Source organism: Artibeus jamaicensis, unplaced genomic scaffold, assembly GCF_021234435.1.
Source record: "Artibeus jamaicensis isolate MK-2021 breed Jamaican fruit bat unplaced genomic scaffold, CSHL_Jam_final scaffold_833, whole genome shotgun sequence".
Taxonomy (NCBI): Eukaryota; Metazoa; Chordata; class Mammalia; order Chiroptera; family Phyllostomidae; genus Artibeus; species Artibeus jamaicensis.
Genome location: NW_026522056.1, coordinates 17,627,261 through 17,639,543, shown reverse-complemented (window position 1 = coordinate 17,639,543; position 12,283 = coordinate 17,627,261). Strand labels below are relative to the sequence as shown.

The 12,283-nt window shown below is 37.8% G+C and overlaps 1 protein-coding gene across 1 annotated transcript in view; it reads right to left on the bottom strand.

The window, feature by feature from the left end:
- Positions 1-2,788: 2,788 nt before the first annotated feature.
- TUSC3 (tumor suppressor candidate 3) overlaps positions 2,789-12,283 on the bottom strand; it is a 118,001-nt gene continuing 108,506 nt past the window's right edge. Inside the window, exon 10 of the mRNA XM_037128855.2 lies at positions 2,789-10,036. Coding sequence (XP_036984750.1) covers positions 10,021-10,036 — 16 coding nt within the window. The 3' untranslated portion in view covers positions 2,789-10,020. The remainder of the gene's footprint in view (positions 10,037-12,283) is intronic.

Genomic DNA, 12,283 nt, shown 5'->3' with positions numbered 1-12,283 from the left:
CAAAGAGAAGAAAACAGGATGAATTGTTAACAGCTGATGGGCACCACAGTCCATCAATTGTCGAGCTTTTGCATTATCAACTATAAAAATCTCTCAGGATCAAATGGGATAATTTACGTGTAAACACTTCAAAAGTAGGTGTCATGTCAAAAAGAAAAACTATTTATATACTTTATTTCTGCTTGAGCCCGAGGCTGTTTTTCCTCTTTGTACCCACTAATAACTAGCAGAGTGCAAAACTGAATTATATTTTCAAGCTTTTATTTAAGCAACATACATAGAGATGTATATCTTCTATTAACACGTGTTCTGGCACCAATTTTACACATGGTAAAATCAAATCTCCCTCTATGAGGAATGAGGACTGAAGCTGGGGAAATGCGGGCTGCAGGGAAGTCACAGAAACCATGTAGGTGTTTCATCTTTTGGACTAGGTGGTAACACCTCTTACCCTCCAAAGAGGGGGTGAAGGTAATCATGGTACTTGGTAATTTCTGGGGTGTCGGTACACATTCTCTGAGTTGTATTCTGTTAAGACAGAAAGTTGGAGATTTAAGCAGAGTTACCTTATCCTTTATTTGATGTAGTATTCCATTTCACTTTCTAAGACAGGGCCAGAAAGTCTCTGCTTTTGTGCCTCCTATTTCTTCTAAGAGTCCAGCTAGAAAAACTTTGTGAGACTTGAAATAAATGGATAAAATATGTACGGTCTGTCTGGAAGAACTCCAGCCATTGTTAATATAACAAGAACAGTTTGCATGACATTGATGTGCCTGTGTGAATGATGGCGATTTCACTGTACTAGTGAGTGGGGGTGGTAGATGTTGTCGGGTGACCATGCATACATGCTATACTGTGCGGCTGTCGCATTCAAAATGACTGAGTGGGAAGAGCAACGGACCCGCACCAACTTTTGCGTGAAGCTTGAACATTCCTCCATGGAAACTATTTGGGTGGTTCAGAGGGCTGCAGCTGTGGGCACCTGGTGATGGGCAGCTTCATCATGACCACATTTCCACTCACGTCTCATTCAGTTTCTTACTGAAACACCAAATCACCCAGTCGAATCAGTCTCTGTACATACAGCCCAGATTTGGTTCCCGGAAACTCCCGGCATTTCCCAAAACTAAAATCACCTTTGAAAGGGAAGAGGTTTCAGACCATCAGTGAGATTCAGGAAAATATGACAGGGCAGCTGATGGTGATGGGGAGAACTGTGTGTGGTCCCAAGATGCCTACTTTGAAGGGACCGGAGGCGTCACTGTCCTGTGTACGATGTTTCTTATATCTTCAGTAAATATCTCTCTTTTCCATATTTCATGGCTGGATGCCTTCTGGACAGACCTTGTATTCTATAGATTTCACACCCAGCCAGTCCTAGGTACATACAGTGCCACTACCTTGTTCTAAAGGCAGACATAGCACCATCCAGAAGTTCAATAGTTTTATAATGAACGTGAAAGTATAACAGTGTTACATTTAACTAACACTTCAGCCTCATTTTTTTCCATGTTACTTTGTTCTTTTCACATAATAGTACGTTTGATCTTATAGAGATTTATGGAATCCACTGGAAGATACCATTTTGCATATTATTTATAATATCCAAGAAGGCTATAAACTGTATTTTGCAATGGTAGCATGTAAAATGATTTATGAAAAAGTATTTACATGATAATATTGCTCATTGCCAATGGAATGAGACAAAAATATTACTAAAAATTGCTCCAGTGTTAAAAATTGATTTGAAATTCTAATGCCGTGATATCACATTTTAATACTTCTTAAACACTAAATAATGGTAACACAGAGAAGGTTAAAAACTGAGTTGAAACTAATATAAATAACTATACACGGGCCACTATACACAGTATAGAGTGACTATACTCTAAATCATGCATTTTGAGATACAGCAGGACTGAACTTTGAGAAGCGCACATTGACAAATCCAGTGTTGCCAAGATGCTTCAAAAACAGCATCACCTGGGTGTCAAGCAACACCCCTCTCTCCTGGGAACAGTAAACTGTGTGCTCACATTTTTAGGATATTCGTTCTTTCCTAATGGGAACTAAAAATATGCTAAATACAGAAATACCTTCTTCCCTGAGGGGTCACAGAAAAACAGTGTAGCTACATGATCAGAAATAAAAATCAGGCAGCAGAAATTTAAAAAATGTAAATGAAGGGAAAAGCTTGTCTTATTACCTACAAAAAAGCGGCCGATGTCAAAGCCGTCCCTGGTTAAGACCTTCAAGGCTACGGCCCAAGCAGGGAGATCAGCTAACGGTGTTTCAACATTCAGAATCCATTATGCATTCGAAAAGTAGGGAGTTAGGAAAGCATATCTTTTCTTTATTGAAAAACTATACTGTAAAACTTAAGCATTGAAAAGCCATCAATTAACCTCATTTCCCATCATTTTAATTTGCTTTCTTTTTCTGCTTTGGTTGATCTTGCTTTCTGCCCATTTTCTTTTTTCCATGCTGTTCAACCTCTTTATTGCTACAGAAAGGTTTAACATGGCAGGAAAAAGGCACATTCAGGGGCCATGACTCCCTTCCTCAAAGGGTTGAAAAGTTGCCTTTTACTGGTGTAGATATTTATACACACCCCTGTATGTACGTACCTGCAAACCTACACATTTTGTTGTGATGAACCTAATGAGACACCGGAAGACCAGATTAATAGGGTGAGTCTTCTTCACTAACATTAGTTGTAGTGTGCCATATTTTAAATAGCTTCATGTGTAATTTCTTGGTGGTAGTGGTAAAATAAATACAAAATGTATCATTTTAACAATTTTATTGTATCATTTTAACAATTTTATTCACTATAATTCAGCAACATTAAGTACATTCACAATGTTATACAACAATCAATACAACCTAGTTCCAGAATATTTTCGTCACCACAAACCCATTAGGTTGTCCCTTCTCATCCTTCTCCTGCCCTAAGCTTCTGGCAACCACTCATCTGCTTTCTAGCTCTCTATGGATTTCCTTATTTGGCTCCTTTCACTTGGCATAGTGGTTTCCAGGTTCACACATGCTGTAACATGCATCAGCAAGATTCTTCACTTATCCCCTCATCAGCTGATGGTCATTTGAGTTGTCCTGCCTGCTGGTGATGATAAAGGGCACTGCTATGTACATTTAAGCATATGGTTTGTTTGACCACCTGTGTTCAGTTCTTTGGACTTTATACCTAGGAGTGGGATTGCTGGGTTACATGGTAATTACATCTTTAATTCATAGAGACAGAAAAACAATTAAACTGTCTTCAAAGCAGTTTATTCATTTGATATTCCCACAGTTTGTCTAAGAGTCCCCTTTCCCTCCACATCCTGGTCAACACTTGTTATTTTCCTTTTTAAGTTATGGCCCTTCTCGGGGCACAAGGTGGTACCTGATAGGGATTTTGATAAGCATTTCCCTAATAACTAATGACACTGAACATCTTTTCATGGGATGGCCATCTGTGTATCTTTGCTGTAGAGTCCACTCAAGTCCTGTGCCCACTGTATTAGTTTTCCAGTCCACTGTAACAAAGCACCACAAACTGGATAACATGTGACAAATACATGGTCACAATGTTTTGGAGGTTAGAAGTTCAAAATCAAGGTGTTGGCAGGGCCATGCTCCCTGTGAAATCTTCATGGGAACCCTTCCTTGCCTATTCCTGGATGCTGGTGTTTTTCTGGCAATCTTTGGTGTTCCATAGCCTGCATTATAGATACATCATGCCAATCCTCTCTTCCTATGGGCTCTTCCCTGTCTGTCCTCATGTGCCTGCATTTGTGTAAGGACTCAGGTCATATTGGATTTGGGCGCACCTTATTCCGGTATGACCGCATCTGAACTAACTACACCGGCAACAACTCTATTTCCAAGTAAGCCACCCTGAGGTACTGGTATTAGGACTTCAACATACCTTCTTGGGGGGGGGGGATACAATTCCAGCCAGTACAACCATTTTTTAAATTAAGACTTTGTCTTTTTGTTGATGATTTGTACAACTGTTTCTATTCTGAATATTAGGTCCTTGTGTTCGATTTACAAGTATCTTCTCTACGGATTGTCTTTCCACTCTCTGGATAATGTCCTTTGATGTACAAGCTTTTAATTCTGATGAAGTCAAATTTATTTTCTTTTGTTGCTTGTGTTTGTGGTGTCATACCTAAGAACAGTGACACAATCCAAGGTCATGAAGAATTATGCATCTTTTCTTCCGTTCATCTATGTATTTATCCTTACGCCAGTATCTATATTTGGTACCTGTACTTGTCAGTACCAATGTTTTTTCTGTAGCACTGTAGCAAGTTTTAAAATTAGGATGTGTGAGCCTTCCAAATTTGTTCATCTTTTTCAATAGTTTTCACTCTTCAGGGCCCCTTCTAATTCTATCCTACTTTCTCCTGGTTTGCAGGATTTCTGCTGGGAAATCTACTTACAGCCTTACGGAGTTCCCTGTATGAGTTTCCTCTGCTGCTTTCAAAAGTACCTTGATTTTTGACAGCTTTGTAATATTGTATCTGAATAAAGACCTCCTCAGGTTGAATCTCAGGAGTTAAAAGCTTCATGAACATAGATACCCAAATTGCTTCTAAATTTGTCCAGTCATTATTTCTTTAAATAAGCTTTTTGCCTCTATTTCTTCTTCTGATATGCCCATAATTTGTTTTGCTTGATAGTGCCATAATCCATAGACTTTTTAAAATTTTATGACTACATAATTTGAAATGATTCATCTTTGAGTTCAGATTCTTCTGCTTGATCTAGTCTGTTGTTGACACTCTATTCTTTTTTTCATTCATTGTATTCTTCTACTCCATAATTTTGGTTCGGTTTATTTCTTTCTCTGTTGAACTTCTTATTTGTCCACATATTGTTTTCCTGACTTGACTATTTATTCTTTTGTACCTCTCTGAATTTCCTTAAAACAATTATTTTCTTTGTCAGGCAATTTAAAATTCATTAGAAAATAGTTTTCTTTCACATCATGTTTCCTTGCTATTTTGTTTCCATGGAGTCTTGTTGCTGTTTTGCTTTTGAAGCTGTATTTACATCCTCTGTTTTCTCTCTATTGAGTGGCTTGGAGAAATACTTGAACTCATTAGCCCTGTTGGGGATTTTTAGGCTATCTCATGCTTTTTCTGTGGATGAAACTGCTCTACACTCTTCATATTTTAAGGATAGTCTTGCTAGATATAGAATTCTTGGATGACAGTTATTTAGCGCTTTAAAAATGCCTTCCTGCATAATGAAGTCAGTTACTGATCCTACTGAGGACTCCTTTACATGTCAAATTACTTCTCTCTAGCTGCTTTAAAGTCTTTATCTTTCAACAGTTTCATTATAATTTGCTTGTAGAGCTTTTCCACATTTACTTGGAGTTTGAGCTCCTTGCATATTAGATGCATGCTTTTTATTTTCAAATATAAAGTATTTGAACATCATTTCTCCAAATATTCTTTCTGTCCTTGTCTCTATCCCCTTCACTCTGGGAATCCCATTATTACACACTGGTGTGCTCATGGCGTGTGACGTCTTAGGCTCTGTTCGTTCTTCTTCCTTTTCTTTTTCTCCTCAGACTACACCAGTTCAATCAAGCTAGCTTCAAATTCTCTGATTTATTCTTTTGCCTCTTCTCTTGAGCACCTTTAGTGAAACTTTCATTTCTATGGTATTGTTCAACTTCAGAATTTGTATATGACTCCTTGACTTATAATCCCCATTTCTTTATTAATATCCTGTATTTGGTGAGAATTGTCTGTTTCCTTTAGTTCTTTGAGTATATTAAATATGGTCAAGCTATTTGTTAAGTCCACCGTCTGCTTCTGGAGAACAGTTTCTGTTCATTTCTCTTTCCTGCGAATGGATAACATTTTGTTCCTTTGAATTCCTCTTTGTATATTGCTCCTTTTTATTTAAACTGGCCATTCCAAATATTGTGGCAACTTTGGAAATCGAATTCTCCTCCCCCAGAGTTAGTTTTTGCTTGTTGTGGGATGTGGTCATGTAGTAACTCTTCAACTCCTTGTAAAAACCATTATTTGCCATGCGTAATCTATAAAGTTTCATCATTATTCTAGTGGGCACTGAGTGGTCTGACAGAACTTTCCTTAAATGCCTGGATATAAAAAGAAAAATAAAACAAAAGAAAGCCCTCTCCCGGTCTTTCCTGATTGGTGTGGTGCGGAGCGCTCCTTCAACACGTAGCCACAGTGTTTACAACACTGCCCCAGCCTGCACTTCCTGTGTGGGCTGGGTCTAAAGGTCGGCGAGGCGGTAAAAGCTTAGGGTCTTCTCAGGTCTTCCTGAGTATGCGCCCTGCCCTGGGTGTGTGGGCATGTCCTTCTAGATTCCTTGGAACATGTGGGAGCTTTCCAAAGCCCTTACTTTCCAAAGTATTTCACTGCACAGCTTTCCTCCCAGGTCTTAGTCGCCTGTGTCCCAACTGTCTGTCCCAACTGCCCTTTTGCCCCAGTCAGCAGCGTGCTCTTTGACCTGCTGATGTTTTCGAGAAATGCCCCTCTGCACAGCCACTCTCCCATCTTCCTGAGTTAGGTGAGACAAAGGCAGGCCCCGTGCATCAGTCCTACTGGGAATCTCCAGGCAGGTCAGGGCAAACAGGATCCCAGGGGCACGAGGTCCACCTGGCTCCCCCTAGAACTACACACTCGCACCAGTAGTACAGACTGCCGGTTCTCAAAACCACTGCTGGCCAGGGAGCAGGGGATGGAAAGAGTTAGATGCAATGCCATTAAGTTGTACTATGGGGTTTCAGTTGCCTTTCTATGGCTGAAGCATTCACTTGGTTCCTGTAAACTTTGTACTATTTTCCAGACTTTCAACAAAATTTATTCTGACAGTTTTGGCTAGGCTTCCCCCACTGCCTAGTGTTTGTAAGGTGGGAGTGAGTCCCTATAGTTCCTCACTCTACCATTTTCATTGACATATATGCCTAATTTACATACACCAACATTTAGGTGAATGTCACATTTTCCTATTATAGTCTGAATGTGTGATGCTTTATTAAAACTGTATAAATACTTAGAACTCTCTAATTACATGATATAAACATCTGTATATTTCAGGCATTTAAAGACTAATAAAAGGAGTATACAAAATTCCTATGTTAGATGCTCATAAATTAAATAAGATAATTTAGGGGCTAATATGCACATACTAGTATTCTTTGAGTGTGATCAGCTACTTTGTTACCCTTTTCTTACTATTAGAAAAAATACTATAAGCTATATTATTGGTCTGACCAAGTACAGCTTCTTGTTAGAGAATGAAAAACATTGTTTTCATATTTTAAACTTAGTGAGCTCTGTGGACTTGGAGGAACATTAAGTCTCAAAGAACTCATTCAAATGCTTTGTCCCTGGATGCTCTAGCTAATGTGTTCACCCCTTGATACACGTAATGTGTATCACGAGTCCTTCTTAAAACACAGTGTTTAACTTCACTGATTGTAAAACAGTATGTCATGCCTCGATTAGAATAACCACTCTCTTCATGCAACTTAGGATGGTTCCCGTAATAGCAAGAAATACTTGTCAGTCTCTATGGTGACAAAATCTAATCTCTCCAAATCACCATGCTTGCTCACAAGGGATATTACTTTACATGCAGAAGAAAATGACAGTAAACATAAGGACACTGCTGGGCTTACTCAAGTGAACACCTAACGCGAGGAACAGTGTGCTTGGCAAAAAGCAACATGTTATTGATCAGATGTTAGTGTAAAATGAAACTCCTTTTGATGGAAGTTCATATTAGGACTTTTCTCTCCAACTTAGTAGGAAAGTAATTTTTTAAAACTAAACATACAATCAGTTTTTAAGGGAGTCTTTACTATAGTGAATCTGGTTGAAAAGTGACTTTGGAGGATATAACATCAGATATAAATGAATTTTTCTATTTAAACTGTTTGGCGAAAGTAAAGATGTCATACATCATGTATGAGATTTTGTGCATTGCATTCAAAAACTGACTGACTATATACATATAAGCCCACATGTGTTTTGGAGTTTTTCCGATAGAACTTACCAGCAACTAATCTGGAGGCAGTTTATTTCCCTCTGGAATCACTTCCCTAACATAACCACTGACTACAAAGAATCAATAGCTTTTTAAACTATAGAATTCTGAAATCATTGTTTTGATAGTGGCAGATATTTAATATTCAGAGAAAATTATATCATTTAGGCTACAAACCTTTTCCTAACATGGAATAGGGAAGTCCCTTTTCCCTGGGTCACGATGTCTGAGAGCCGACTGTGTTCACAACTACACACTATTAAGCTTTATAGGGAGAGCAAACGTGTTAATATCACTTGGTCAATTGTATACAAACCGGAAGATACAAACTTTGAGCTTTAAGAGGACAAACACGAGTAATTATAATTGATAAACATATGCTTATTATTTGTAGGATTTGGCCCCAAACTCCAATGGCAATGTCTGTTCTGAATGGACTTTAGGACATGGGAAAAAGACTCCATAGATTAAGATTTATGGGTCAAATGCTACCTAGGGGACAGGCATTAAACAAATGGCTGAGATCGCTCATTGCTCTTCCATAAATGCCATTCCAATAGTAAATATTAATTTTTGAATAGGAATTAGGGGGAATAATGATTTTTAACGACAGATCTGGAGATAGAGAAGTTTAACATATTTCCGAATTTTCAGTAGCCTTCCCTGCTGAGTATCACCATGTTTGGGAAGAGAGGTTCCACCCCGCAAGCACGCACGTTTCCCTGGGCCGTGACGCACTCTGCCGGGTGGGCCTTCAGTCTCCATTCCTAACTGAACTTCCCGGGTGCAGAGTGAGGGTGTGCAGTGGGTGTGCACTGGCTCCTCCTCTTGGAGGATACAGCTGCTGAATTTGTTCTTGGTCTAGTATTTGGATCCTAACGAAAATTAGGTAACAAAGCTTTAGGAGGAAAAACAAAAAGCTTACTGAACTCACTGTTTCTTGTTCCTTCTTTGGGTAGCACCACAGGAATGAAAACTCAGGTTTGCGAGTGTAAAAGCCTAGCTACGAGCCGTTTTTAAATTTTTTGGCATTCAGCTTGTAAATACTTAATATGTCCAACAAAATTTACATTTCCTGTCTAATTTACAGAATTGTTGAAAAAAATAACATATGCGAAGGTGCTCTATAAGCAAGAAACAGAATATGCAAACATCGTAATGGTCACTCCTATATTTGGTGTCAGAAAGGCTTCATTCCCCCCTCGTACCGGGAATGGCCAGCTGCTTCCACACCACGCCAGGAGAAAAGGGCCTTGGTGCACTAGTTTTGGGGTGACAAGTCTGGATTCCAGGGTGGCACTTCCAAAGCTGAAGAGGAATTAACTCCCAGTCCCGGGGCACTGCTTCCGTTGTCTGATGCCTCAGTGGCACGTTGGCTTAGTCACCTTCGCTTTAGATTTATAAACTGGGAAAAAATCTCCCTTTCCCTGGTGAGGCATCCAAGTCGCAGGTACTGTTTATCCAGTGTCCTGTCCTATACACCTTTCTGTAGTTATTATTTGTAAGAACAAAACACTGTATGTGACCATACACACCCTTTACACTGAAACCGCAATAAATACAATTTCTGAGAACATGACATAGTTTCATGCATATACACTATCTCTGTACAGCCCTAGGATTTATTAACATACATTTCTTAGTTTTCCCTTACTAACACGGTGGTTTTCTTTACTAGTAAGTGAACAGTTCTAAAGCAGGAATTGATACACTGTCATTTATTTCAATCCTACAGCACACACTGAATATGATAATGCTTGAAAACACATGGTTTCCTTTGTTCTTTCCTGTGATAACATTAGATTTCACCATCCATTTCTATAAATTACTAGGAAATCTCACACTTAAAAAATTATACAAGAATAAGCTAGAATATCACAATCTACATGGGAACGAACTGAAGAATTCATAGTATGTCATGAACACGTTATCTTCATGGTAAACTTTCACTGCATGGAAATCCCACTGGCTTCATTTAATTAAAAAGCTGAAAAAGAAAGAATTATATATGTGCAAGTGAGAATAACACAGTACGCTGTTTTTTCCATTCTAAATTAGTATGTGTCAATATAACAAAAATGTCATAATTAAATTCATCTCATTCTAATATTCATGTCCAGGTAATTTCTTTGAACTAGTTCCTGTGATGGGGTTAGGCTTGTGTTGAGTACAGGACAGGGTGGGCACAGACACTGACAAGAACTTGAACCTGCGGTGGCTGAGTCTGGATAAGGCACCTTTGCAAGCTGCTCTCCTAGGCGGCCAGACTGAGGGTTAAACCGCCATTTACCCTGGCAGTGTGGCGGAAATAAAGGAAAGGCATTACAATAAACATGTAAAGCAGGTAACTGCTGTGTCTTAAAGAAAATATTTATAATTCACTTACTTAATATAAACACTTGATCATTTGCATTAAATTAATAATATCATTGAATAACCACGAAATATGCATAAAAAAGCCATAATAAAACTTTTACCAGATTCTGATGAAACAACACACAGATACTTGTCCATACAGAAATAAAAGTAAAAGATAACTATTATTTTTCTTTTTGAACTTCCCCAAGAAAAGCTTTAATACAGAACACAAATAGTTTTTGTTTGATATCTGTGCCTTTCCACTAAGGTGGCAATTTTAAGTCTTGACGACATAACTTTGTAGGACCATCAAGAGACAAACCAACTTTCAACTAAATATTAAAAAAAATGAAAGTAGTGGTTAATATAGTTGAAAAGCTATGTAGTTAGTAAGTTTAATATTGGGGTGTTTAAGTTACAACATCCCAGGCATAAACTGCTTTGTCTTTCTGAACCTCGGCTTCCTCATTAGTGAAGGAACGCTTGTTTTGGATGCTCTCCCAAGTTCTTTCCAGTGGTAATACTTATCATCTTAGTGTTACTGTGATAAAAGTAAATATATACTCTAAAATATTTTATTATAAAATGTGATCTATAGTTGTTATATATTTTGAATAAAGTATGCAATGCAAACTAAAATAACTGTGTACCTGTGTCTGAGAAATCATTAAAAGATAGAAATCATGCACTGAGATTCAGAAGCAACAAGACACTGCTTCAAGGCAAGCCCTGACTGAAGTCCTGCAGGCGCAGCCATCTCCCTGGAAAGATGAGCATTTGAGGCTCCAGTCGCTGTTCAATCCCCAAATCCTCAACAACACCAACAGCGAAGCAGCTAGACCTGTGACGTGTAAATGAACTTGTTTCTGTCTTCAGTAATAAGCAGGCCCAGAAGATAAAGCTAACTAAAGAATAAGGGATAACGAAAACAGAAAACTTGATCATAAAAAATATTTTTAACTGTAATTAATGTAGGAAAAACTATAATTTAAAGAAAATGAGAGTTTTTAATTTAAAGGCCTGGTCTGATCATTTCAAAGCTATGGATCATTACAAGATCACCTTTTATCATTGCTAAAAATATTACCAAGATAAAAGCAAAAATAGTAATATGACCCTTTGTGATTTTATACTTCCTAACTTTTTTGGGTGCTAGGAAGCTTAAAAGGGTCTACGACTTTTACATGTTGCTACATTCAGAAAGTAAAAGGATCTTTGTATTTTCTTATCACTGAAATAGCCTAAAATGCTTAGCTGTCCTGGTATTGTTCATGTGAGGGGTCTTTCCAAACTAAAATACTTAATTATTTTTTTAAAACCTGTTACAAAATATTTTTATATTTTATTATGAAAAAACAAACATGTACTTAGTCTTAAACTAAGGCTAAAATAAAAAAACCTTTTATTAATGGTCCTATAATATGATAAATCTAACAGAACACTTCTTACTCTTTTACATTTAAAATTATCTTTTTTCCCAAAAAGAGGTATAAAACCTTCTTGACGAGTGTTTGTTCAAGACACTGGGAAGATGTGAATTACCAGTGTCAAAAATGTTTTGTTAGTTAAAATGTTGTTTAGCACAGTATGAGCTATTATTCTCTAGGCAATGATTCAGTAGCTTCTGTTTGACTTTTATCTCCATTACAGAAACATTAAATGTCCAATGCGTGTTCCATTATGAAAGTTTTATCCTGAGTCCATCATCACTCAAGAGAACAGTCTCTTGTTTCTGTCTGTCAGCGTCTGACACACATTTTTTTCATCTTTGCACATTTACTTGTCTAATAACTTTGTAAAATCTAACAGTTCTCATATGCTGCTAACTGTGTTTAGGTACTACCTTTCTGAATGCTTATCATAATAACATAACACA